This window comes from Marmota flaviventris, chromosome 1 (assembly GCF_047511675.1).
Source record: "Marmota flaviventris isolate mMarFla1 chromosome 1, mMarFla1.hap1, whole genome shotgun sequence".
NCBI classification, from domain to species: Eukaryota; Metazoa; Chordata; class Mammalia; order Rodentia; family Sciuridae; genus Marmota; species Marmota flaviventris.
The window spans coordinates 118,209,675-118,237,446 of NC_092498.1; the positions used below are offsets into that span (position 1 = coordinate 118,209,675).

The window sequence follows — 27,772 nt, forward strand, 5'->3', positions numbered from 1 at the left end:
TTTACTTATCTATCTATCTATTGTTTATTTACTAGGGATTGAACCCAGGGGTACTCTACCACTAAGCCACATCCCAGCCCTTTTTAATATTTTATCTGGAGATTAGTTCTCACTGAGTTGCTTAGGAGATCACTAAATTGCTGAGCCTGGCTTTGAACTCGCAATCCTCCTGCCTCAGTCTCCTGAACTGCTGGGATTACAGGCATGCACCACTGCCCCTGACTGCCGCAGTCTGGCTGGGCACAAAATAACCACCACACAGCCTTGTAGGTTCAAAACAGGAACTCCTTTATTCTCCGCACTCCCGCGAACGCCACACACACGGCCTTCTCCCGGGACATACCACACCAACCGGAAATCCCTCCTCCGGAAATCCCTCCTCCCGCACTTCCCTAACCAATGGGAACTCTCCGGGAATCCCCAGGAGAACTCCAAAGTAGCAGGCTGAGGCGGACAGCAGGGGTCTAATATACAATTGAATACACAGCTTAACATAACCATTATCATCTCAATGGCTTGCTGGCCATTTTAACCTCTCAACCACTCCATTCTGGCAAAAATGCCATGCATCATTCCGACTCAGCTGTGGCCCTCAACACCTGACTAATTTTTTAAATTTTTGAGACAAGGTCTTACTATGTTGTTGAGGCTATCCTCAAATTTGTGATCCTCCTGTCTCAGCCTCCCAAGTAGCTGGTATTATAGGGTGTGTTACTGCCGTGCCTGGTTAATTAAAAAAAATAATAATCATTATCTAATGTGTGTAGTCATTCTGAAGAAACAAAAAACACTGGGAAGTTGTTATCAGTTTTACCCCTGTTGGGAAAACATATAACGGCAGCAGCACCCCAGAGAAAAACCCCAACATGGCGTCTAATGACCCTCTTTCTCCTCTTTGTTTCTTTCACTGGCGCGAAATGTTCCCGCCGGCGCCAATGTTCAAACCCTGCTGGTGGGAAGCCTTAGCCCCAATAAGAATTAACTTCTTGGGCTCCGGAACTGACATATGGAAGAGCTTGCCAATAAATGGGCGACCCGTTATCTACCTCAGCCCTGCGACCTCTCCTTAGGTCTATATAAACCCACAGCCTTTTGTAATAAAGTGGAACCTCTTTGGTGATCTGTGTTGTGTGGTGCGGCGTCTTCCAGTCTTACAACCCCCAGCCAGGAGAATGCTCCCACCTTTCCTCCAGTCCCAGGAACCCCGTGGCTGTCCACACCTCATTGCTCAGTCTAGAAAGGCTTGCCTGCACCTAAACAAAAACCCCATACATCCTTCAGTGGTCGCTTCCTTAGGCAAAGCTCATTTTACACCTGTCAGGTTTCTTTGTTGGATGGTCCCCGAAAATTCAGCTCCTGCCCCCCACAAGTGCACATGATGACCACATGAATATTTGATTATTATTAGAATCACTTCTGCTTCCTTCAATGTAGGCAAGTTTCCTTTTAGCAAAGTTGGGTCAGTTCAACATCCTTGGTGTCCCCAGAGCTTGTGGTGCCTAGTGCTGGGCATATACTCAATAGATGTTTAAGAATGAATGAATAAATGAAGAAGCAAACTTGGAGTGAGCCAGTGCCCTGCTCTGAGTGACTTCCTTTTTTTTTTTTTTAAAGTGATACTGTTGAGAGTTAAGGATGATGTTGTTGAGGACAAATCCCTTGCTGAACTCTCAATGTGCCCCTGTCCACCTTGCCAGGTAGGAGACTCTGCTGTCACATCTGCTGGTGACTGCTGTACTTATTGCTTAACCACATAGTACACTCACTGTGCCTGCTCTGGGATCTGGAGCCAATAGTGCCCTTACATGGTCTCCTTGTTACTTATCACCCCGCCTCCCAGGCAGCCTGTATTTGTGTCTGGTTTTTGTAAATAGGACCTCAGGAAACCCTTGTGCAAGGGCAGAGCAACATTTGCAACTTGCATGAGGCTGTGCTGGTAATGGAAAATTGGATGGTTAGAAGGGTAAGGGTCAGGGTTCAAATCCAGAAATGTTGTTATTAGGCAGGAGGTTTGAAGGCTGAACTGAAGCACTTCTGAGTCCACATTATGATAACAGATGGGCTTTATGATATCTGGCACAGGGTCCTCCCAACTGCAGTTGCCCACACACCCCATTTTTTTTCCCTTGCCAGTCTGCTTAAACACCATGTTGGACAGGAATTCCTCATGGCACTGGGATTTAGAAGTTTAGTTTAGTTTGTTTTTTATTGCAACAGAGCTCCTGCTCAGATTCCAAGCCATGAACAAAACAGCTGCCCCAGTTGCAGGGGCCAGGAGGGATAGGGAGCTGAAACTCCCACAGGGCTCTCCTAAAGACTCCTTGCCTTCCTCAGCCTTATCATTTTGTCTCTTAAAATACATCTTGGGTAACAGAAAGCACCTACCAACTGAAGAAAATGAAATCACAGAATCTTGAGAGAAGAAAAGGGGCTGGTGCCTGGCATCTTGTTTGCAAAGTGCCTGGCCGGGTGGCATGTGCTGAGACCTTCTGGTCTCTGGGAGGGGCTGTGGCAACCAGAATGCTAATGCTTTGCAGCAAAGATCCCTTTTACAGCAACATCTGACCACTCACTCCAGGGGATATAGCTGGGTACTCAGTATTCTTGCCATGTGGGATAGCAATGCAAAAAGACCAAGAGGGCAGGATCAGTGATTCTGAGCCAGAGACTAAGCCCACCTGGGTGGGACACAGTCTTTTGAAATATTGGTGGCCCCTGGCATGGCCCAGCCAGAGACCAGGGTGCAGGGCAGCATAACCTGGGCTCCCAGGCTCCAGGTGATGGCCTCATTGCCACCCAGAGTCAACCCACCAAGACACTAGCTCAAGTTGATGGCTTCCTCAGCTCATTCCTGGGCGAGGTCTACTCTGTTGGGTACAGTCCACACTGCAGAGCAGGTGGCTGTCCTAACTGGGCACCAGGAGGGTCAGCCTTAGAGCAACCATTGCCATTATAGCCAGCTCCTGGATCACAAAAGGGGAGGGACATTGGCAGCAGACTTTCTATTCTCCCCTTGATGAGATACAAAGATGGAGGAAGAGTTGAATGGTTCTCCAAGAAGTAAGTCTGAGACCAGCATGAGCACCCTGAGGTGGCAGCTCACACTCTTTATCCCAGCACCGTGACACCTGCTTCTAGCTGTACTTTGGTCTTGGCCCCTACTCGATCCACAAAGAACCAGAGCTGAATGTGGCAAGACCCCGACAAGGGTGGAGGGGAGGAGAGGTCATTGGAGACTCAATCTTTATCTACCAACTTTGTGGGGCTCAGCATGGCTTCCCCCAGCACTGATGGTACCCCTGCAAGGACCTGCCTCTTCATTTCTGACTTTCCCTAAAAGGCGGGAGAACAAGCTTAAAGAGGCCCTGTTGCTCAGCTGGACCTGAGCCTCCTACTCCTGCCCCGTCTTCTACCCAGCTACCTCAGCTGGCCTTTCCTATTCCTATTGACCTCCTGCATGCAGAAAATGGGGCTTCCCTGCTCTTTAGGCCTGCACCTAGCAGTGCTCCCTGCCAAATCTGGTGCTCACATATACCCCCTGCCCCAAGCTAGGACACTAAGCATGGGTAAATGCTGGGATGGGTAGACCTTGTGGGAGGAACCTTCCTTGGTGAACTCAGGGTCATGCTATTCTCACTCTCTAGGAACAGGGGATGAGAAGCTCATCTGGTTCCCTCCCCGCTGCTTGGCCACTATGCAAATGGGCCCACAGTGGGCTGAGATGATGATGTGGGATAGATGGCTCTCTGTGACCATCAACACCATCCTACCTGGGAAGGCAGGAGCAAGGAGCAGGGTGTAAAGGGGTTGGAGAGAGCAGGACAGAGGCTGTTAGGGTGCTCAATGCACTGAAGAGGGTTTCGTTGCATTGAGACTCTGCAGTTTATCCTCAGATGCCTTGTCAGGGAGCAGCACCTCCACAGTATAGCTGAGATTCTTGGCATGCAGCAGGCTGTAGGTGTTGTCAAAGCGCAGGACATCTGCAAAGACACGTCAGGCAGAGTGAGCCCAGCACATATGGACAGCTGGTGGCCCTGGAAATGGGCTGTCCAGGGCCTTGGGTGGGGCCTGAGGATCAGTCACTGCCCAGCCCCTAGCCCATTGCTCACTCCTACCTCCTTGGATGGTGCCTGTAGTACATAAAGGAATCATGAGACCCACTACATGCTGTGTCGCCCCTTTTAGCCACTAGGCATTACATCAGCCCTTCCAGCTTCCTGAATCCTCAGAATGACCTATGAGGAAGGTGCTGTCATTCTCATTGCTATGGATAAGTGTCTCCCAAAGGTCCACATGTTAAAGGCTTGATTCCCAGGGTGGTGCTACTGGGACATGATGGAATCTTTAGGAGGTGGGGCTTTGTGGATGTCCTTAGGCCATTGGGGGTACCCTTAAAGGGGATCGTAGGACCCTATTCTCTCTCTCTCTCTCTCTCTTTTTTTTTGCATCCTGGCTTGTGATGTGAGTGGTTTTATTTCACAGTGTGCTCCCACCATGATTTGCCACCCACCAGAGATCCAAAGTAATGGGGTTGCTAGATCTTAGAGTGGAAACTGCCAGACCATGAGCTAAAGTAAACCTTTTCTCTTTATAAGTTAATTGCTTCAGGTATTTTGTTATAGTGACAGAAAGCTCATACATCCATTGTATGAATGAGGAAACTGAGACTTAGAGAGGTGATATGACTTTTCAGTGACCAGAGAGCAAGGGAGAGGAACTGGGACTCCCTTATCCCAATGGCTCAGCCCAAAGAGCAGCCCTACTTCCTCTGGAGGCAAGCACTAACTGAGCTACATGAGCAGCTTTTCCAGCTCACAGATGGAAGGCATTTCCTATAGTGCCAAGGTCTAGCATGGACTTTGGGACATGGAATCATCCAGACTTCTCTTTCACCACCTTCCTAATACTCCCTTTCCTCAGGCTGCACTAGGTAATGTATTGGTTAAAGTTTTACTAACACAAATCCTCCTTCTTCACAGGAAATTGACCTTGTCTTCCCTCCCTCCTTGCTCTACTCACTATGAAAGTGGAAGGTGAGCAGTTTCTTGGTGCTATAGTTAGATTTTGAATGCCCCCTAAAAACCCATGTATTAAAGACTTGGTCCCCAGGATAGTGCTATTGGAAGCTATTGCAACCTTTAGGGGGCGTGGCCACTCCCCCGTCTTTGGTCATTGGGACATGTCTTCAAAGGGGGTTGTGGGACCCTGTCTCTTCCTTTCTTCTTTTGCTCCTTGACTTATAAGCGATTTTGTTCTACTTCACGCTCCTGCCATGATGTGCTGCCTTGCCATAGGCTCAAATCAACGAGGTCCATTGATCATGGACTGGAACCTCCAAAACTGTGAAACAAAATAAATCTGTTCCCTTAAAAGTTCATTATCTCAGGTATTCTATTGTAGTAACGGGATGCTGACTAATATACTGTGCAGTACTGTTTCTGGTAAAATTAACCAAACTGCCTCTGTCCTGGGTGATCTGAGAACAAAGGATAAGCAGCTAGAGGAAGCCACCTTTTGGGGATTCCTGGAGCAGGGTGGTCCATGCAACTAGCGGTATGCCCATGGCTATTTACTCTCCTGCCTCAGCCTCTTATGGAGAGTTCCCAGGACTGAGCTCACAGCCCCAGACTCAGAACTCCAGCTCTTCCTCTGTAGTGAATCTCGCCCTTGTATTCACATGTAGGGGCCACTTTTCAGATCTCAGATTCCAAAACCGACTCCCCTGGACCCTGTGGGACCTAAGAGCTTATAAGGTCCCCAACACACTCCCTGTGAGCTGGAAATAGTGGGCACACAGAAGGCTGGACTGGCAAGAGATGACCAGCTCTTTTCTCTGTCAGGAAGAGGACAATAACTCCAGTGAATCCTGCAGCTCTTACAGACACCAGCCTTGAAGCAGACGAGGCTCCCATCCTCAGGCACTAGGTGGGCATTGTAGCGCTGGCTGGGCAGCACCTCTGTCATCTCCCCAGCCCTCTGCCGCTCCCCCATCTTGGTCTTCAGGAAAACCCCAAAGCCAATGTCTCCACCATCTGATGCAAATTGCCACCTGCAACAGACAGAGCCCCACTGATGACCTCCTGCCCGGGGCCCTGGAGCCTCTTCCAGTTGCACCCAGGTGTGGAGCGGTCGCTGTCCCTACCTGAGCACACAGCCTGGGAACAGGATCTCATTTTCCACATGCTGGGAGGAGCCACGGCCCACGGTCACTGTGTGCTCATACTGCATCCTCACCTGCTTGCACAGGTGGTAGCTCTTGGGCACCTCACCCCCGTAGTTGATCTGTGGGTGAAGGTGGGTGAGTAGACACTAGGCCACGGTGGTCTCCCCTCTGTCCCCATCCTCTGGGCACTCCATACCTTAGTTATGCACTTGGGGTTGCCATCAGGGTCAGTCAGAGTCCCCCCAAACTCCACAGGCAGCTGGTCGGGGCTGACGAACTTTGACAGCTCCTGCTTCCAGTTGTCTATGTGGGAACAAGAGGGGGCCTCCAAGGGGCTCAGGGAGATCAATAGAGAGCCCAGGAAGGAGACATAGTATGTCCCTGGCTGTACCCTGGGCATCTACTCCTAAGAGTATCCAAGAGCTTATGTGGTTTCCAGGCCATTGGTCTAGGAGTCAAAGCCTTGCTTTTGTATACAGAAGCTGACTGGGTCACCCAGGGTCAGTGACTGAGTCAAGATGAGCCAGACAGAAATGGGGCCTTCAGCATTGACCTCTGCAGATGCAAAGAGGGTCTCTCCAGGAGACCAAGTCACTCACCTCCCAAAATCACTATCTTCTTGCGTGTCTCCTCACTCATGAACGATTTAACCAAGTTGAAGGCCACTGGGAAAAGTCTGGGGGCTGAAACACATAAAACTCCCTCAAGAAGCTGGACCAGAGAAGACACTGGTATATAAAGCCATGCCCAGGGGCATGTGCTAGACAAGATTTGGACAGATCTGGATTCTGCCACTCCCTGCTATGTGACCTTCAGCTAATAACTCACCTTCTCTGAGTCTTAGTGCTGTGAAATCATGTTATGGGTAACACTTGGCACAGTAGCTGCCTCTCAATAAATGGCTGTATCCCCTATCCCAGTTGTAAGGGGTTGGGTCCAGTGTCAAAATTGACCCCAGTGGTGCCTCTGTGTACTTGTGATTTTTTTCAGGTGGCTTTGGGATCCTCTTTAGTACAAGTAGATAGGGCATCTGCTTTAGACTTCCTGTCTCATCCCAACTTGGTCCCTCTCACTGAGTACTTTCTGTGAATTGGGCTCTGTGCTGTCTTCTCCATAGAGTGTCTCATACCAGCTTTCTTTCATTGCCTCCTCATCCCACAGAATGAGAAAACTGAGTCTCAATGGTGTGAAACAGACTTAACTCAGAGTCACAGAACTAATTAGATTCAACCCAGATCATCTGATTGCAGGCACCCATGGCGATCCCCTCCCTGCATGACCATTGAACACAGGGATCATTCCTGCTCAAAGAGTGTTCATTAGTCAGCATGGTCCATGGACTGTTACCAATCTAGAATGAAGTAAGTAAGGAAAATAACAGCAAACACGGAGAAACTTAGAACTTATTCGACATTGCTGCAATATACCAGTGTAGGATTCTGCATGTTACAAAAGTATCAGTCTGCCCTACTGAAAGGCCTGGAACTCAGAACCCAAACAAACAAAAGAACCAGTTCTTCACAAAGGATGGTTTGAGAAGCCCTAAACTCAAAGGCTGACCTACTGTCCCTCTTACCCCGTTCCCCACTTCTCCCTCCCCAGAACCCATCCCAGACATGGGCTCACCTCGAACAACAATTAAATTCTTCATTGTCTCAGGATAATTTGCTTCCACCATGGCAAAAAACTGTGAAGTCAAGATGAGGCTGGTCACGGCCTTACCCCTCCATTTCTGTGGCCTCTGACACTGCTGAGACAAGAAGCCCACCCCTGGCCCCTCCTGACTTCCCCAGGAGTGTATGTTCCCTCCTCTGTGTTATTCTAGCTCCTGTCTCCCCTTGGAGGGTGGACTCCAGGTGAGCATGGCTGGCTGGTCTGTGGCGCCCCTGGAAGGCATCTCCACTTTCCCACAGACCAGAAGCTAGTGTGGACTGCAGCTCCCTATTAGCCTGGGAACCACCGCCACTCCAGCCTCTGGCAGCACCTGCCTTACCTGCTGGTAGACCTCCACTGCCGGCTTCCACAGATGTTTCAAGCCCAGTCCCTCCATGTCAAACACCAACAGCACCATCTCAATCTTCCTACCCAGCTGCATAGATCAGAACAGTTATACTGGTCAGACCATAGCTCCTGGAGAGCCTGGCCAGAGAGTTTCAGGCACTTCTCCTGACCTCCCTGCCGCCCACACCCTTGGCATTTTACAAACATCTGTAGTTTCATGACTGTATTCAATCCAGAGCTATGCTTTTGGCAGGCGGTGTGGCCCTGGGTGGATTTTTTTTAGTTGTAGTGGGACACAATACCTTTAATTAATTAATTAATTAATTAATTAATTAGTGGTGCTGGGGATTGAACCCAGGGCCTTTTGCATGGGAGGCAAGCACTCTCTCTACCAACTGAGCTACATCTCCAGCCCCAATACCTTTATTTTATTCATTTATTTGTATGTGGTGCTGAGGATCAAAACCAGCACCTCGCACGTGTTACAAGAGCGCTCTACCACTGAGCCACAACCCGTGGATTTTTAACCACTCTGATTTTTAACCACTAGCTCTCTTTATTTGTGAAATGGAGATAATTCTAGGTTCTGCTAGAATTGCTATGAAAATTCAGTAAAATGATGCATAAAGAACTCAGAGGCTGGCATTTGTTTATAGTATCATCATCATCATAATTATCGACTTCAATTGGGAGCCTCTATGGTCATGATGATGACACAGGACTTGCCCTTGTCATGTGGAGTCAGTCATTTGCCAAATCAGGCCACAGTGACATATCAGCTCCACCAGAGGAGACTTCTTAGCCTCATTACTTATGTAAACACACAAAACCAACTAGGCCACATATGGCATTAGATTCAACCTAAAGGATACAGAGGATCAAAGAGCAGCTCAAGGCAAGGAGAAGAGATCTGCAAAGGAGGATGTGGAAGCCTTCTTGAATCAGAAGCTTCATGCCCCATAAAGCTCAATATCTGTGTTTCAGCAACTCCCGAATAGCTTCAAAGGCCCCTCAGGGGATGCACCTAGTTTCAGGGCTACTGTTATCAGGGACGCTCACCCAGTGGTGTTTGTTGTTATAAAATTTGTAATGGTGGGATATTGTTTCCATAAGCCAAGCTGAGTATCCACTGTTCTCAGAATTCCCAGAAGAACAGAGCTAGATCTTTATCTGCACCCAGATCAGCGTCTCATGTAGAGGCTTTGGTGACCCTAGACTGATGCAAGTAAAGTATGATGTACACCTTGGATACTCACGGAGGGGGACAGCAGGAAGAGCTCATGTTTCACCAGACCTCTAAGTATGAGGGGTAGGGGGACAGGGTGTCATCCTTCCCTGGACCTGGGGCCCCAAACTGGACAGACTAGGTCCCCATGTGCCCCACCCCCACTCCCCAGTTGCTCACCTTTTGACTCTGCAGCTCACACTCCTGCAGAAGCAACTCAAAGGCCTTGATGCGTTTCCGGATCAGCTCCTGCTTGGAGGCTGACAGGAGAAGACCCTTGGGGTCGAGGGTCCCAATGATGTCAAACCACACAGGACAGCCTTCATAATCGTAGCCACACAGACCGCCCGAGTCATACCGCTGGATCACCTGGACACATGGGTAAGGCCCTGACTCAAACTGGCCCACTAGACCATGTCCCTGCTCCCTCAGGTGGTTGTGAGTTGGTGGACAGAGGGACATCAGATGGCCTAGGAGATGCTGCATGGGGCTCACCTCTGAGGGCTGCCATGAAAGGATATTGTCCAAGTCCTGTTGCTTCCGGAACTCCATGTGCTGCAGAGACATGAAAGGGCTTGCCCCCAAAGGCCTCTGCAGGCACCTAGGGACACCAGACCAGGTCTCTTTGCCCACAGCCACCAATGTCCTGTCAGAGCATCTGCAGGCTCCACTACACAGAACTAGGAATAGGGACAGGAGGAGGGCTTGAAGGGGAGGGACCCAGGTCTGATGTAGACAGGAAGCTGAGGACGAAGACATTTGAGAATGGGCACACTTTCTCACTGACTACTCGGGGAACAGCCTGCAGGAAACAGGACCCTAGGGATGATGGGTCCTCACCTTCCGGAGCATGTCCTCTGACTTCTGCAGGTCGAAGTTCCGAGCTGAAAGAAGAATGAGGGAAGAGGCGCTGGAGGCCAGATGGAGAATAAGCCGCTTTCTGAAAGCTCGTGAGGACATGATGGGGGTGTTCCCAACCTTTTCCTGACACTCCAAGAATACTCTGGGGTCTGGAAATGTTTTCTTTTCTTTTCCTTTTTTTTTTTTTCCTTAAGCAAGGATCTTTACTCCTCTGGAAGACACTGGAGGGCCCTTGATTTCTGTTTCCAGGCCTTTGAAAACTTTGAAATCTAGAAGTCAATCTAGCCTGCAATAGTTGGCATCCTCCAAGGAGCTGAGACCCACAGTGTTAAGGTGCTAGGAAGCATGGGATTTGCAATCAGACAGACTTGGGCTTGAATTCTAGTTTTGTCTTTTTTGTTTCCTATGCAACCTGGAACAAGCCATTTACCTTCTCTGAGCTTTATTTTTAAAATATGTTAAATAGGAATAATAATTTGTTTAGTAATTCAAAAGAAAGTGTGAGATAAAGTAGATAAAGTGCTTGGCATAATACCTAGCTCACAGGAGGTTCTCACTTTTTTTGTGTGTGCTAGGGATTGAACCCAGGTGCTCATACATACAAGGCAAGCACTCTACCACTGAGCTATGTTCCCAGTCCACAGTTAAATTCTCAATAAAGAGTAGCTATTGTTGTGATTACTTATTTTGAAGAAATTGTTATATTTTAATAAAAAATGTTATGCTCGATTTGATTTAATTAATTTTTGGAGACAAGCTATGTTACCCAGATTGACCCTGAACTCCTGGGCTCAGCATCCCAAGTGTCTAGGGCCACAGGTACATGCCACCACACCCAACTATGTTCTATTTTAGAAATGCCATGACCATTGCTCTCTAAGACCACTGTCTCACTGTTGAATTTGTTCATTGATGGAGCTGCTCTGAGATGCAAGATTAAAGATTTTCAAGTGGAAAGGGCCTGATATCACCCAGAATTCCTCTGCCCTAATCATGAACCACCTCCAGTAATAACCATTGAGGCCACTAGCTCAATTCTGATTATCTCCCATAATGTACCGTTCATTGCCTAAACAAATAGCCCACAGCTCTTTTTAAGTACTGGAGATTGAAGCCAGAGGCACTTTACCACTGAGTGTGCCCTAGCTCTCTTCTTTTAATTAATTCATTTATTTATTGAGATAAGGGCTCACTAAGTTGCTGAGTGTGGCCTTGAACTTTCATCCTCCTGTCTCAGCCTCCCAAATTGCTGAGATTACAGGCTGTTGCCACTGCTTCTGGCTCCTCAGCAGCTTTGACTGAGGCTAAATCTGTCACACAAATGATCCTAGTCCCATTTTCAGAGGTCATATATATGTTTGTCAATGGAAATCTGTGCAAATATATCAAGAGGAGCTATCAAGTGTAAATGTTTTTTTTACACTTGTAAAAAATATTTTCTCCCAGTTATATATTTATTTTAAAATCACCTCTGTGTCAGTGATGTTCAACAGAACTTTCTATAATGATGGGAAACGTCCTATCTTTGGTTAGTATGACAGAAGATCTCAAGTTTTAATTTGGCTTAATTTAAATTTTAATAATTATATGTGCTTAGAGGCTACTGAACTGAACAGAGCAGTTATATATACTTCAATGATTTTAAGATTTTTTTCATATATAGATCTTCTGTGCTCCAGGTTAAATGTCTAGTTATTTTATAAGCTTTGTTGTTACTTGGAATAATATACATTTTTTCATGATATTTTACAATTGGTTGCAGCCACAGAAAAAAATACCATTGAATTTTGTATCTGGAAATATGGTTAAGTTTTCTCTTTAGATCTAGAGTTTTTCTGTTGATCGTGTGGTTTTCAAGGGAGATATGTAATTAATCTGAAAAACTTTTAACTCTTTCCTTCCAGACTTTAAACTACTGATTATTTTTTCTTTTCTTATAGCATTAGCAAAAGTCTCTAGTTCTGTTTAAATCATAATGTTCACTGGTGTCATCCTCTCCTTGTTTCTGATCTTAAAGGAAATGTATCTAAAATTTACCCTTATTCATAACATTTGTTAGGGGATTTGTGCTATGTTACCATTACTACCAAGTTAAGGAAATTCCCTTCTATTCCTAGTTTGTAAGAATTGTTTGTTTTTGGTTTTGGGTGCTAGAGATTGAACCCAGAGCCCTGTGCATTCTAGGCAAGCATTCTACCACTCTCCAGTCCCCAAGACATTTGTCTTATAAATAGGATTTGAACTTTTTCAAATGCTTCTTCTGTGTTAATTGAGATAGCCATATGATTTTTCATTTCTAAATCTATTAATGATTTCAATGACACTGACAGAGTTTTTAATGTTGAACTATTCTTGCAGACCTAAGATAAATTCTTCTTGATGATGTCACATAATTTTAATACGCTAATGGATTCTATTATGTAATATTTTATTTATATTTATTACTATATTAACAAGTAAAACAGGTATAGACTTCCACTTTTTTGTTTTAATTGTTCTTATCTATATTTGAAATAATACTCAAGCCTCATAAGAAAAAAACCTCATTCTTGGGGCTGGGGATGTGGCTCAAGTGGTAGTGCGCTCGCCTGGCATGCGCAGGGTGCTGGGTTCGATCCTCAGCACCACATAAAAATAAAATAAGAGATGTTGTGTCCACTGAAAACTGAAAAATAAATATTTAAAAATTCTCTCTCTCTCTTTAAAGAAAAGAAAAGAAAAAGCCTCATTCTTTCATATATCCTAAAACAATTCATATAAGATAGTAATTAACCAGTCTTTAAAATTTTGGAAGAATTTTCCTATAAAGCCTGGAGTTTGAGTTTTGGGGGAGTAGAGGTTTTTACTACCTTTTCCATTTCTTTCTTTCGTTTTCTTTTTCTTCTTCTTAATTTTTTCAGTGTTGAGGATCAAACCCAGGGCCTCTAACAGGCTGAGCATGTGTTCTACCACTGTGCTATATCCATAGCCCCTCAATTTCTTTAAATTTATTAGTTTGTCATTTTCTATTTCTTCATGCTGGATTTTAGCCCTATATATTTTTTCCTAGAAATTCATCTATTTCATCTATATTTTTAAATTTACTAGTACATAATTATTCACAATATTATTCTATTATCTGTTGGGGGTTCTTATCCTATAAACAGTGGTTTGGGTGCTGATGATGGGATATGGGGATAGAGTTTTTAGTTGTACCTACTATGTGCCAGACTAAGGGGACCAGGGCAGGCATAGATACTGCCCTTATGGGGCTGGAGGTGACTGGGAGAAACAGACACTTATGAAGAATGGAGATAAAGAAACAGAGGGGAAGGACATCAGAAGGAGGTTTAGGGAAGGCTTGTAATTATTATTTTTTTAAATATTTATTTTTAGTTGTAGTTGGACACTATACATTATTTATTTATTTTTTATTTTTATTTTTTTTTATGTGGTGCTGAGGCTAGATCCAGGGCCTCGAAAGTGCTAGGCAAGAACTCTACCACTGAGCCCCAACCCCAGCCCAAGGCTTGTCATTATTAGGCCTGAGGGAGAAGCCTCTGTGAAGCTCAGCTCCATCACTCAAACTTCTCTTGGTCTATATTCAGGGTAGGTAAGGCAGGGAGTAACATGGCTGACACCCACGTGGATGGTCATATCTACAGTCCTGTCACCTACAGCAGGAAGTAAAAGGCCACACTCGATCTGAGATTCTTTCCTTTTTCAATGATCTGGCAGCTTAAGGTATCTGTGATCTGTGATCTCACTTACTTATCAAGAACACACCAGACACCCAAAAGCTGGATTTAAACCCAAAAAGACTTCACAGGAGGAGAAAAGACTGATAGGCTACGGTTCAAATGCGGTTTGAGCATGTCCCCAAGGTTTCATGAGTTGAAATTTAATCCCCACTGTGAGGTATTAAGAGGGTAGAAACTTAATCTAATTCTGGTATTTAGAGATGAGGCCTCTGGAAAGTGGTTAAGATTAGATTAAGGTCATCAGGGTGGAGCCCTCATGGTTGAATCTTAGCAACTTGATTAGAAGGAGAAAGACCAGAAGAGAGACAGACATGCATGCTCCTTGTCTCTTGCCATGTGATGCCCTGTGTCATCTGGAGACTCTGCTAACAAGAAGGCCATCACCATATGTGTGAACCTCCAAAATGGTGAGCTAAATAAACCTCTTTATAAAGTTACCCAGTCTCAGACATTTCCTTATGGTAATAAAAGAAAATGAATGAAGATGTGCCTTGTCAATTGGTTTCTAGAAATACTCTGTTCCAACTCCTTCTTTAGCTCAGGCACATGACAATGATATGCTCCCTTTTAAAGCAAAACAAAACAAAAACAAACAGAAACTACTACAGAAAAAAGGATCTTAAGGAGACAAATGATTAAATGTAATGTCAATGTAAAATGAAATCTGGCAATAGAAAAACTAAGGAAATCCATATAATATAGAGTTTTTAGTTATAATAATGATGATGTATTCATATTGATTCATTAATTGTAATAAATGTATCATACAAAGATAAGATACAATAATAGAATACAGGGTATATAGACCATTCTATGCTATCTTTGCAATTTTCCTGAAAAATCTATAACTGTTTTAAAAAGTAAAGTTTATAAAAAAAGAATTCTTAAAAAAAGGATGGAACAAAATAAAAGGAAACAACCAGCCTCTGGAGGCTTCCTTCATTTGGGCCTTGTACACATCTGTGACCTCATGTTTGACCCACAGACACCGTAAAGGTAGGGACAAATATGCCTGTTATATATAAGAGGAAAGTGGGGATGAGAGATAATGAATGACTTGCCACAGCCTAGAATGTTGCATAGCTGGGGTTCAGTTGCAGGCCTATTGAAGACTGGTGTTTTGTTTTGTTTGTTTGTTTTGAATAAACCAAAACAAACATTGGAACTTCTTTTAATAATATTTTTTCTCATCCCCACATCCCCACTCTTCCCCTCACTCTTCTCTACACAAACCAGAGTTCTGAAGACTGGTGTTTTAAACCATGCAGTGTGTGTCTAATTTCTGGGCTAATCTCACCTCAAGTACAAAATTCATCCTGTGAGATGCAGTGAGTTAAAATGATTTTTTCCCCTAAACCTTGCTGTGGTTTCTGTTATTCGTTTGTTAGGCTGTTGCTATAGTTACTTCAAGAAACTCTTTCTCTCCCTTTATTTAAATCCACTTTCTTAATTGTTGGCTGTACTCATTGCCCTCGGGGACATGCAGTTTCCTCAAGGAAATAAAATAGCTCTGTCCACAGGCAACTGGATGTAGGTCCAAATGCAAGTCCTGAAGATGGTGCTCAATGGTATCTCATTCAAGGCCAGGCCAGTTAATTCCTGAGGACCTTCTGGGTGTTCACTCTAACTTTACCTCGACTCTGTGCCTACTCACTGACTCATACCCATTTTGCAGATGCAGAAACTAAGATTCAGTGGGGATTTTGTGTGGTGTTAATGCACATGGAAGCTCAGAATTTAACCCGGAGCAGGAGGATGCAAAGCCTGTTATTTACTGCTCTGCAGCATTGCTCCCCAGGTTTACCATGCTTTCTCCTGAGACCCCCCCCCCATTCTTTTCCTCCCTCTCTGCCTCTCCCAACTCTTGCAGTCAAACCTCGAAGCCAGCGCAGGAGGAAGTAGTCATCAGCCTTGGGCAAGGTGGGTAGCAGGTCCTGGAGGTTCTCCTGGAACTAAGGTGGGGATATGATGGTCAGAGATATTCTTGTGATCCATCTGCAATCCTCATCTGCCACCTGGGGACCCTGCATAGTTAGCACCTGCCCTGAACCACTTGGGTATCTGGGAATGGTCCCCCTTTAGCCCACCATAGGAGGAAGGAAGCATTGGGTCCTTCTTAAACTTGGGGGAGCCTTGCCCCCACAAGACTCTCATTCCACAAGTCTGAGGCAAGGCCATGGCATCCTTGTTTTCACACACACACACACACACACACACACACAAAATTAGTAATGTCACCTCCTCTTGGAGGCCTGGATTTGGAGGCAAGTTACATAAACTCTCTGAGGCTCAGTTTTCTCATCTGTAAATATGGATAATGATAAATTTGTGCCAGTCAAAGGAAAGTGTGCATGTAAAGCAGTTTAGCATAAGGCCTGGCTCAAGGCAGGTGCCTCACTCAACAAATGTGGCCTGCTGGATGCTCTGGACAGTGAAGCATCTGGGGACAAAACTAGAGGTCACTAAGAAGGGACTGCAAAAAAGGCTTTGGGGGGATTGGAGGAAAGGAGGGCAGACAGTCCACTGGAAGGTGCCTTTTTTTCTTTCTTTCTTTTTGTTTCATTTGGTCGTAGCTTTTGCTCCTGGCAAAGTTTAGAAAACCTCTAGGAGTTTGGGCCTGAGATTGAGGCTTTGGTCTGGGATAGAAAAAAGATCTCACTTCTATAGGAACAGAGGGACCTGAAAGCAAGGGCCATGTTTAGAGGTGAATCTGTGAATCTGATTTGGGGGTCAGAAACAGATATAAGCAAAGCTACAGGAAGTGTTCTTGATGGTTATCCACCAAACCTCCTTTAGCTTTAGGAAGGATATTTAAAATAAGAATGTATTCCTGTGTTGTTTACACAACAAAAAAGGGAATAATCACTTTACACATTTCTTGGTGTTAACAAGTAACAGGCACCTAAAACAGACATTGTTACACATGAAAACTCCTATAGCCTCTGGGCACCTGAGGAAGCTTTTTGGCAGATATGGAAGGGGATGAACTCCCCCCCACACACACACCCCAGAAAAGCCATAACACTGCACTCCTCATATCCTCCAGCTTACTGAGTTCCCTCATTTGACCCTCAGGATGTGACCTGATACAGGAGGTGCAAAGGTCATATTCGATTTTGAAGATGAAACTGAAGCTGAGGTGGGTGGTGGAGAATCTTCTCCCCAGAAACAGAGTAGGAAAAGTGGCAAGGGCCAGGAGTAATCCATGTCTTCTACCCTTGCCAGGATCACATAATTCTTCAATGAGCATCAAGAAAAAGAGAAAGCTTCCAAGCAGGTGCTGGGGAGGGTCTAAAGTAATGTGGAGTAAACTCTTCTCTACCATGATGCCACACGGAGACAGCAGCATCTAGCAGTGTAACTAGAATTGGTCAACACCTGGTCAGGCTGATGATATGTTGTGGTGTGAACTGATAAATACAATCAATAAGAGTGTAAGTTATAAGTTATAGATTAGTTAAAAAATATAGATTATAGATATAAAATTTTGATGAGTGAGATAAGACAATTATAAAGCAAGAACAGGCCTAAGACTCCATTTTGCTGCCTTCTATAAAACACTGCTACAAGAGCTGTTTCTGAGAAACTGAAATCAAAGCTGTTTCCTTATTTAAAAAATTGTCTTTCTGTACTTTGTATCCCACAAATTGTACCCTACTCAGGATGCAGCGGTGGTCATGGTGAGCTCCCACTGGGTTTGAATGCCCTTGTAGGTCTACATAACTTTGAAGCAGATTCTCGCCCACCATACCCCCACCCAAATTCAGGATGCGACTGTCCAGCACCTGCTTGAACGGGGATTGTTGTCAACTGAACTGCAAAGCTAATGCTTTTTTTTGCTTCTGTTTATCGCTTATTTGCTGACTGAAAAATTCCAGTCCTGCCTAGAGCCCATAGGTCCCACTTATTAATGTTTTAATTTCTATGATTGGCTAGCTTACATGATGCTAAGCAAGTCACTGAGTTGTGGTTTTTGTGCTTATATTCTCTTTGGATGGACCAGGAAGCTGCTGTCCTCCCACAGAGCTTGAGTCTCTGCTGTGGGTGACAGTCCCTAGCCAGGTAATTATTTATCTCTTTTGATTTGAAATTCGGACTTAGAGTGCTTTTTGAGGCATCTCCCCATAACATATAGACCTCTGGGACCATGGAAAACTTTTCCCTATTCTTCCTACTTTCCTCCTTTCTCCCGTGTTTTAAAATAATAAGAATTCATTACGTTAAATAATGGGAAAAATAAGAATAAACTTTTTACATTGTGTAAAGCTCTGACCCACAGGCATATCCATTATAATTCATCCCCAAAGGCCAAGTGTCCAAGTCCCTTTGAAGAGCTTCGTGTTAGGGGCTTCCCTGAGGGCATCAGCAGTGGGAAGGGCAAGGACTCACCAAGGGACCCCATCTCCTTCATCTCAGGACCCTCCTTAACTGGGGACCTCTTTCCTTAACTCAGGACCCTCCACCTAGGGATCCCTCTCTCACCCATAGGTGTTTTTTTTTGTTGTTGTTGTTGTTTTGTTTGTTTTTCATCTAGGGGACCCTGAGTGGATTCCCAATTCCCAAGCCCCTTTTCTTCACCTTGAGTCCTCATTCCTACCTGGAAGTCCTCAAAATAAATCATTCCCCAAGAATTTTAAGCTACCCTTTCCTTCACAAACAAAGTGTGAGCCAGGGTTGTGTCACCTAAGACATATACATTCTCTCCTTTTCCCATGATCGTGTCCCTCCCAAGTGCACCCACCAAGACTATCTCAAAATCATCAAAACCCCCTCCAGTTTCCTTTATTTTTTAATAATTTTTATTTTTTGACCACAGAGAGAAAGCTTAGGCCCCGAGGAGTTAGAGAGCCATGAGAAACCAAATAAACAAATGTCGCAATCTGAGCACAAGATCTGAGAATCCCTTCAGCCCAAGGCTCACGCCACCCCCTCCCCAACAAGCGGGGGAACAAAGGTCAGGGCAGGGTGGTGGGGATCCCGCAGGGCTGGAAGGCAGAATCTGCCTGTAGAGTCTCCCAGGGAGGTCTCCCGCCCAGGGCACTGCTGCACAGGGGCCTCAGAGCTGTGCCCTGGACAGGCAGGCAGGACTGTGGCACTCCCCGAACTTCGAGTTCCCGATCCTACCTTAAGGACTCCAGACCCGTGAGGCGGCGGATGATTGCTGGATCCCTCCCCAAGCCTCCCTGCCCGCCAAGCCGCTCACCTTGGCCAACGCCTCCTGTTGTTGGGGGCTCAGGTCCCCTACTCGGCCGCTCATGGTGTCCGGCGGCACGGAGGGGTGCCGGGCGCAGATGTGCAGATCGCTTCTGCCTGCCCTGCCCGCCGCCTGGCTTCGCCGCTATCACCGCCGCTGCCACCGCCGCCTGGTTTTACCAGTCCGGGTCAGATATTGGTTCCGCCCTGATCCGAGAGCCGCTGGTCCTGCCCTGCCCTGACGGATCCCGTGCCACCACAGGAGTTTCTGCCCCAATCGCCAATCGCACCCTACCCGGGGCGCCGAGGTGACTCACCCCAAGAGAGTCTGGGGCAGCGGGTGGCCCCACCTCCAGGTCTTCTCTAAGTGCTCCTCCCGATTCTCAGGAGGCAATGAAGAAAGGATACGTGGAGGGGTTTCAGATCCCGTTCTGAGCAACCTGGAGGAATTTTTATAAACCTCCGGACATCGATGTACCCAGTCCTTTTGCCTAAGGAACCCCTAGCCCTCTCCCCTGACTTGGAACACAGGCTGGACTCTGTCAGTGCTCACTGGGTAATAAGGGAAACCCTTACCTGACAAATAGCTCTGGCCCTCAAAATGTTGGGAAGGCAAATTGGTGCCCATGAGTTAGCAAAATGCCTGGCATTTTGTGCTCAGGAAGTGTTGGCTCTTAGGAAGAAACTTATGAAACTTTTTAGGAAGTTTCATAATTATTGAGGATGTCACCAGAGCCAGGAGACATAAGGGTAGAGATCCCCATGTGGCCCATTTGGTGAGCCCAAGTGCAATCCCAAGGTTGCTGATGAGAGGGAGCTGAGCTAACTTCCGGGAAGGAGAAGGAGATGGTAAACAGGCCACTGAGAACTTTTCCCTCAGTCCTCCCATTGGGTCACACCAAGTTCTGGATCTGAGATGACCAGTGCCATGATGTGCTGTGAGTATAAAATACAAACCAAATTTCAAGGACTTGGTAAAAGTAAAAAATCTTACTCATTTTTTTTCCTGTTGATTACTTGTTGACATGATAGTTTTTGATATGAGATAAATATAATATTATTAAAATTAATTTTACCTGTTTATTTTTATTATTTTAAATTTAAATATATTTAAATGTAAATTTATATATATTTATATATAAAAATATATTTAAATATAAATTTTTATATATAAATATACATATAATTTTATATAGGGTAGTTTTAGGTTCACAGCCCTTTCCTCTGATACATCTGAAAGAACAGCATTCCCAAATAGCCCCAGTCCCCACATAGCCACCAACTCTAGTATCAGAATGGGACATTTATTATAATTTATAAACCTAATTGATATTCTGTTCTCACCCAAAATTCAAGGCTTATATTAGTGTTCACTCTGGGTATTGTTCATTTTACGGATTGTTACAACTATAAGATGACACGTATCCTATTGTTGCATAATCCTATAGTTCCACTGTGCTCTGTGCAGTTTTTTTCTTTTCTTTTCTTTTCTTTTTTCTTTTTTTTACTTTTTAAAGTCATAGCTGCAAGGGGCTGGGGTTGTGGCTCAAGTGGTAGAGTGCTCACCTCGCACACGTTAAGCACTGGGTTCGATCCTCAGCACCACATAAAAATAAAAGAAAGATATTATGTTTACCTAAAACTAAAAAATAAATATAAAAAATTTGTAGCTTCCAGAATATTTTAAATTACATGTGTGGCTCACATTTGTGACTTGCATTGTATTTCATTTGAATATGTTTGCCCTAGGGGCATTTTAAATCAAAGAAAGAAATTCACAAAAAAATGCTAAAAGATCTTCAATAGATGAATGGATAAAGAAACTGTAATATATATATATATATATATATATATATATATATATATATATACACAATTGAATATTACTCAGCATTAAAAGAGAATAAAATTATGGCATTTGCAGGTAAATGGATGGAGATATCATGCTAAGCAAAGTAAGCCAATCCCAAAAAAACCAAAAAGTCTGAATGTTTTCTCTGATAAGTGGATGCTGATCCATAATGGGGGGAGGGACATGGGATGAATAGAGGAACTTCAGATTGGGCAAAGGGGAGAGAGGGGAGGGCAGCAGGCACAGGAGTAGGAAAGATGATGGAATGAGATGGACATCATTACCCTAGGTACATGTATGATTCACTAATGGTGTGACTCTACTTTGTGTACAACCAAAGAAATGAAAAATTGTGCTCCATTTGTGTATAATGAATCAAAGGGCATTCTGCTGTAATTTTAAAAAGCTAAGAGAAAGCAAAAAAGACACCACATTTATAGAAGGGCATGGTTTGCATTTAAAAGCAATGAAAGAAAATCATAAAGGGAAAATGAATTTATTTGACTATATAAAAGTATGAAAATCTGTTAAACAAGAAAAAATTACGATATTGTCAGTGTTTGCTGATGTGAATTTGGGGAAATGAAAATGTAGGAAAATTCATATTTTAAAAAGAACTCACAAAAGTAGACAAGAGAAATAGTAAGATGCAGATAAATAAATGGACTATTTGCAGAAAAGAAAATACACAGGGCACATTTATTAAATGGCTAAATGCCCAGTGTCCAGAAAAGAAATGTGCAATCAAGTGTTATAGTTTGGATCTTGAAATGTTTCCCAAGGGCTCATGTGTTAAAAGTCTGGTCCCCAGTTGGTGGTGCTATTGGGAAGTGATTAACCTTCAGGAGGTGAAGGCTAGTTGGAGGAAATAGGTCACTGGAGGCCTTGCCCTTGAAGAGTATATTTTATCCCTGATCTCTTCCTCTTTCTTTGCTTCCCCACCATCAGGTGAGCAGCTTAATTCTTCCACACCTTCTAGACTATGATGTTCTTCCTCATTATAGGCCTAACAGCAATGAAGCCAGCCTTTCATGGACTGGAACATCTAAAACTATGAGCCAAAGTAAATATTTTCTCCTTTAAGTTGATTCTGTAAGATATTTTGTCACACAGACAGAAAGTTGACTAACACATTGAGCAATGAGATGTTTTTTTCTTTTAACAAATGAGAAAACAAACAATAACAAACCCCAAACAAACAAAACACAATCTTTTTAAAAATGATAATAAAGTTAGGTAGAAGTTGGTGAGATGGAGATAGTTACATACTGCTGGCAGGAGTAGAAACTGATTGCTTCTCTAGAAAACTACAAGACCATACACATCAGGATGCTTAAATATTTTACCACTTTGCCCAATGATAATCCTGACAGAAAAATATTTTAAGTTTAAAGTAATCTGTATATTGTTAACAGGAAAATCTGAAATAATTTTTAAAGAAACTATGGTGCTTAACATGGTTGATGAATCCTTTATAATGGTGTGAGAAAAATACTACAGAACAATTTGAAAAAAATAGGACCACAGAATATTTGCTATATGCTTCTGGAATGTAAAACAACTCATTCAATGCAGAAAGGTCTGGACGAGAAAAGAAATTTGCCCCAACCTTTCTCAGTCCCTAAGGAATAGGTAAAGCCATATTTTAAAATGCCACAGGGAACGAGTCACCAGCAAAGAGAAGTCTTTATTTAACTAGCACTTACAGGTATTTTCTACTTACCAGGCTCTGCTTGAAGGGCTTGAAAATATTAGTTCAGTGCTGTCCACTAGAAAAATAATGTGAGGGGCTGGTGATGTGGTTTAGTGGTAGACCTCTTGCTTAGCATGCATGAGGCTTTGAATTCAATTCCCCACACTGCAGGGTGGGGGGGGGGGAATGTAAGTCCTTTGGAAAAATGTGAGCCACCCAGGTGACTTTAAGTTTTCTAGCAGACACATTAAATAGTCATTTATATTTTATATCCAGAATGTTATTATTTCAAAATGTGATCAATATGATTAACAAACAAGATAGATTATCTCCTTAATAGTGAATTAATGGTGACATATCATTTTGTTGTTTGTACCAAGTCTTTAAAATCTGGCATGTGTTCATACAGTACACTTCATTCCAACTAATCACTTTTTTTTTTCCCTTTGGTACAGGGGATTGAACCCAGGGTGCTCTACCACTCAGCTACATCCCCAATTCCCAGCCCCTTTAATTTTTCATTTTGAGACAGGGTCTTGCTAAATTTCTGCGGCTGGATTTGAACTTGGAATCCTCGTGCCTCAGCCTCCTGAGCTGCTGGGATTACAGTCTTGTGTCAGCACGCCTGGCAACAACTAGTCACATTTTTGAATGTTCAATAAGCCACATGTGGAGTTATGCATTGAATCATGCCCACCCACCCCCCATTCAAATGGGAAACTCCTAAACCCTAGTAGTTTAGAGTGTGACTTTACTTGGAAACAGGGTCATTGTAGATGTAATTAGTCATGATGAGGTCATAATGGTATAGGGTGGACCCCTACTTCAGGAACTCCTTATAAAAAGGGACAAATTGGACACAGAGAACCACACAGGGAGAATATCATGTGAAGATGAAAAAGGATCAGGATGATGCTTCTTCAATCTGAGGGTTGCCAAAGGTGGCTGGAAAACCTTTAGAAGCTAGGGGAGAGCACATGGAGCACATTCTTCTTCCGAGTCCTTAGAAAAAAACTTATGTTGCTGAAATCTTGATGTTGGACTTCTGGACTCAGGAACTGAAAGAAGATAATATTCTGTTGTTTAAAGTTTGGGATGCTTTGTTTCAGCAGTCTTAGCACACTGGTGAGTGGCTGCCATATTGGATGGAGAAGGGTTGGCTCATTGAACTCCTCCTGACTGTGCTCAAAGAAAGGACTATTATTATCCCCATTTATGGGTCAGGAAATTGAATTCAAAGAGTTTCCCAAGATTTTGTGGCCACTAAGTAGCAAGGCCAGAATTGGAGCCCAGGGAGGTGGTATGGGACCCCATGTTCCAGGTCACCCTTAAGTCCCTGTCTTTCCAATGCAGGGCAGATAGCTTGCGGTCTACCAGTCCTCCTTAAACCTTAAATGTTGCTGGGCGTGGAAGACTAGTTCTAACCTCTGGGCATCAGGGAACCAGATGGTTTCTCTCTTCCATAGTGTACTCTTATCTTCCTTCCTTCTGAAAGGTGGCTCATGCCTTTGGTCCCTCCTGAACTGTGAGCAGAAAAGTTGGACCTCAATGATGCTGCTGTCCTGGTATGATCCACATCCATGCCTCATGGCCAACTCAACATGGTGCCTTTTCCTACCACCTTCCTGATTCTCCTAAAATTCCTGGATTCTCTCTTGGGCCACAGCTGCCCTACTGGGAGTCCTAGCTAAAGCCTATGACCTGCAAAGTGAAGGAAACCCCTTGAGGTAAATGATACCTGTATTCTAGACAGTGAGAGGAAGATTTGCAGAAGCTCCTGCTGGCTGTGCCCCACATTGTGTGTGGCTACATCAGCCCCACTCTGCAGATGACTTGGCTGAAGAGATGCCACTGGATGTCCCTCCAAATGCATGGGACTTGGCTTGGGTGGCCCTGGCCAGAAAGTTGGAGGAGGGAATGTCTGCCTGGTAGATGCTTAGGGAGGTGGCCACAGGCCTGAGCCTGCTTAAAAGGTAAAGATCAGGTTCCAGGGATGCTGAGGGAAGAATTTTTCTGTGCTCCTTCCCCAACAACTCAGGGTGACCCCAGGAAAAGTTTTGGCCTGATTGGTCCAAATCCACTCTATTTCGCAGGAAGGGACATGGCCACAAAGCTAGGAAAAGGGAAAGGGTTTACCAAGGGTAGACTGACTAACTGCCCTAAAGACCCAGCACCAGCAAAAAGTCAGGTTAGAGTGTTTGGGTCCCTGGGTCCCCGCTTAGATTTCTGTCTTTCTTCCCCTACAAAAGCTGGGAGGTCCTTAGTTCTTGTCAGGCCACGTGGCACCAGGTGGGGAGTGTTTGGTGCTATCTATATTCCCTTGCTGCTTCCTTCTACCACAGGGCCATTGCACATGCTTTCCCTCTGACTTGAATACTCTTCCTTTACCTACTCCCTCCACACTACCATTTAGTGACCCCTTACTCTGATCCACCAGAGTAACTGCTCACATAGAATTTTACTTCTCTTTTTTAGGGTATTATTCTCATTACACATAGCTTGTGATTATTTCACTCTCCTCCTTAACTTTCAGGCCCATGAAAGCATGGACTGTTCTCATCATTGTACCTGTATTTTCATTTCATTTAGATGATGACTGAGCTTAAGAAACTAGTCAGGACCAGGTCGAGGTTTAGACACTTATCCATCTATACCTAAGTCCTGGGTCAAACACTTTCTGCCCTGGCTCCCTAAAAATATAGTAAGGTCTAAGAAAAGCATGGAACTAGTGGATCCCCAAATGTCCCCCAGAGAAGGTGAGCTGAGCCCTCAGGGTGGAAATAGGAAGATATTCTAAACAAAGGTGACAAAACAAAATCACAGAGGTGAGAAAAAGATGCCATAGGACACATTGCTCAAAAAGTTTGAGGTCAGGTCACCAAGAAACTTCAGACCATATTGGGGACTTTGGGTTATCCCTTCTCAGTAGTGAGGAGCCATTGGAGGTTTTAGAGAAGAAACCAATGGGACTGTACCTATGCTGAGATAACCTTTGGCCCAGTGTAAAGAATGACCTGGGGACATTCAAATGTTCAGAGTAGGGAAAACAGGAGACTACTGCAGAGATTCATGGTAGGTATGGGAGAGGACTTCAGAGAAGCCAACATGGACAGGGAAAGGCCAGCGCCTTACTTCTGTCCCATGCCAGAGCTGTGTTGGCAGACTTACTCCAGAAATTTTGAGGGCCAGAGATTATTCAGGGCCCGATCTAGGGAAGTTATGTTCTTCCTGTAAATTATAAATTTATTGCAGCTGATTCTTCTGACTACTTCAAATACTTTCAATGACTGGGCACAGTGGCACATGCCTGTAATCCCAGCAGCTTGGGAGGCTGAGGCAGGAAGATTGTGAGTTCGAAGCCAGCCTCAGCAACTTAACAAGGCACTAAGTAACTCAGTAAGACCCTGTCTCTAAATAGAATACAAAAGAGCTGGGAATGTGGCTCCATGGGTAAGTTCAATCCCCAGTACTCCCCACAAAAAAGATAAACAAAGCCAGACACTAGTATAGACCAAAAAGATAGACTTTATTAAATAATAACTATAATTATATGTCATTTTATGATAGGGACATGTTCACAGAAATGTGTCATTAGGCAACATGATTGTTGTGCAAACATCTTAAAATGTACTCAAACAAAGACAGCTGTGGCTTTGCTAGATGATACAGTCTTATGGAACCCGATATATGCGGCTCATTGTTGACTGAAACTTCATCATGTGTCATGTGACTGTATTACAATCAGGAAGCAAAATTAATGTACTTCAAAAGACAAAAGTCAGGAGACATTTTTAAGTGCCAGGATGGGCTAATGAATAACATTTGGTCCATGTGACCAGGCCATTTGGTTTGCTAATGAACACTTATTCAGAAGAGGCACAAACTTCTTATATCTTTACGACATGTGATAGTGGTACAAGGTGCTCACCAAAGTTAGGCCTTCACTCTCCCATAGGAAGTAGGAGCCAGACAGGTAGTACCTCTTGAATGTTTGCATTTCAAAGAGCCAGTCCTGGAGGAGACTTATCTAGGTGGTAGTTTTAGGTGGTAGAAAATTCTTATCTCAAAAGAGGCCTGAGGAATCTCATTTATCCTTATAGCAAACAAGCTATGAAGGAGGTACTATTATGTCATCCATTCGCCAGTGAGACAGAAGCTCAGAGGGCATCTGGTTACTTGCCAAGGTCCCAAGTAAATGCCAGAAACAGCACTTGAACTCAGGTCTGTCTTATCTTGCCATACCCTGTTCATGAAAATATACTCAACATCACTGGAGAAATTGAAGAAATGTAAATTAAAACTACAAGGAGACATAGCCAAGAACCTATTAGAATGACTACCACCAGAATACCTGAGAGTACCAAGACAAGGATGTGAAGCAGCAGGAATGTTCCCATGCTGCTGCTGGGAATGCAAAATTATGCAACCTCTCTGCAAAATAACTTGGCACTTCCCCATGGCATTAAATGTACCCACTTCACATGGCCCAGTGGGAATCCCACTCTAGAGAAAAGAAAGCTTTCAATCATGCAAAAAAAAAAAACACCTTAAATATGAATGCTTATAGCAGCTTTATTAATAATCACCCCAGATTGGAAACAAGTCAACTAGCCTTCAATTGAGAATGGATAAGTAGCATCATACACTCAAATATATATCCACATAATTGAATACCACTCAGTTGCAAAAAAGAGTCAATCACTTTATACAACAATGTGTTTAAATTTCATAGGCATCACGGTGAGTGAAAAGCATATCCAAAAAAACTATATATCAAATGATCCCATTTATTTTGCATTCTGGGAAATTCAGAACTGTAGAGATAAAGAACAGATCAATGGTTGCTCAAGGTAGGGTAAGGGGAAGGTTTGACTCCAAAGGGGAAGCGTGAGGGAATTGAGGGGGTGGCAGAGCTGTTCAACATGTCATTTATGGTGGCGGTATGTATGTGCTTGTCAAAGCTCAATGAATTAAGCAATTAAAAAGGGATAATCTCACTGGTTCAAATTATGGGTCACCTGTGCATCCTAATTCTGATTCAGCA

General features: G+C 44.1%; 1 protein-coding gene and 1 non-coding gene across 4 annotated transcripts; both read right to left on the reverse strand.

The window, feature by feature from the left end:
- Positions 1 to 537: 537 nt before the first annotated feature.
- On the reverse strand, positions 538 to 19,976 carry LOC114083950 (SEC14-like protein 4). Of its 3 annotated transcripts, XM_071615289.1 has the most exons (14): positions 19,760 to 19,976; positions 19,501 to 19,623; positions 19,194 to 19,353; positions 15,867 to 15,942; positions 10,230 to 10,273; positions 9,885 to 9,944; positions 9,570 to 9,758; positions 8,157 to 8,252; positions 7,790 to 7,850; positions 6,763 to 6,846; positions 6,360 to 6,466; positions 6,143 to 6,282; positions 5,880 to 6,049; positions 538 to 3,980 (listed from the first exon to the last, which is right to left on the reverse strand). In XM_071615289.1, the coding sequence occupies exons 3-14, from the start codon at positions 19,245 to 19,247 to the stop codon at positions 3,841 to 3,843; spliced, it is 1,221 nt and encodes a 406-aa protein (XP_071471390.1). In that variant the 5' UTR covers positions 19,248 to 19,353; positions 19,501 to 19,623; positions 19,760 to 19,976; the 3' UTR covers positions 538 to 3,840. The 3 variants fall into 3 exon arrangements, with proteins under 3 accessions (XP_071471390.1, XP_071471397.1, XP_071471392.1); XM_071615296.1 differs by lacking the exon at positions 19,501 to 19,623; XM_071615291.1 differs by having other exon boundaries at positions 19,194 to 19,565.
- On the reverse strand, positions 8,498 to 8,574 carry Trnag-ccc (transfer RNA glycine (anticodon CCC)). The gene has a single exon. It is a non-coding gene; the product is annotated as a tRNA-Gly (tRNA).
- Positions 19,977 to 27,772: the final 7,796 nt, after the last annotated feature.

Excerpts from the sequence above, each read along its gene's own strand:
- LOC114083950 (XM_071615296.1), bottom strand. The coding sequence starts at position 19,247 with ATGAGCGGCCGAGTAGGGGACCTGAGCCCCCAACAACAGGAGGCGTTG. Across the intron at positions 10,274-15,866 it reads CCTCCTGCGCTGGCTTCGAG|CTCGGAACTTCGACCTGCAG; the intron begins GTTTGACTGCAA and ends TTCTTCTTTCAG. Across the intron at positions 9,759-9,884 it reads TTTCATGGCAGCCCTCAGAG|GTGATCCAGCGGTATGACTC; the intron begins GTGAGCCCCATG and ends CCATGTGTCCAG.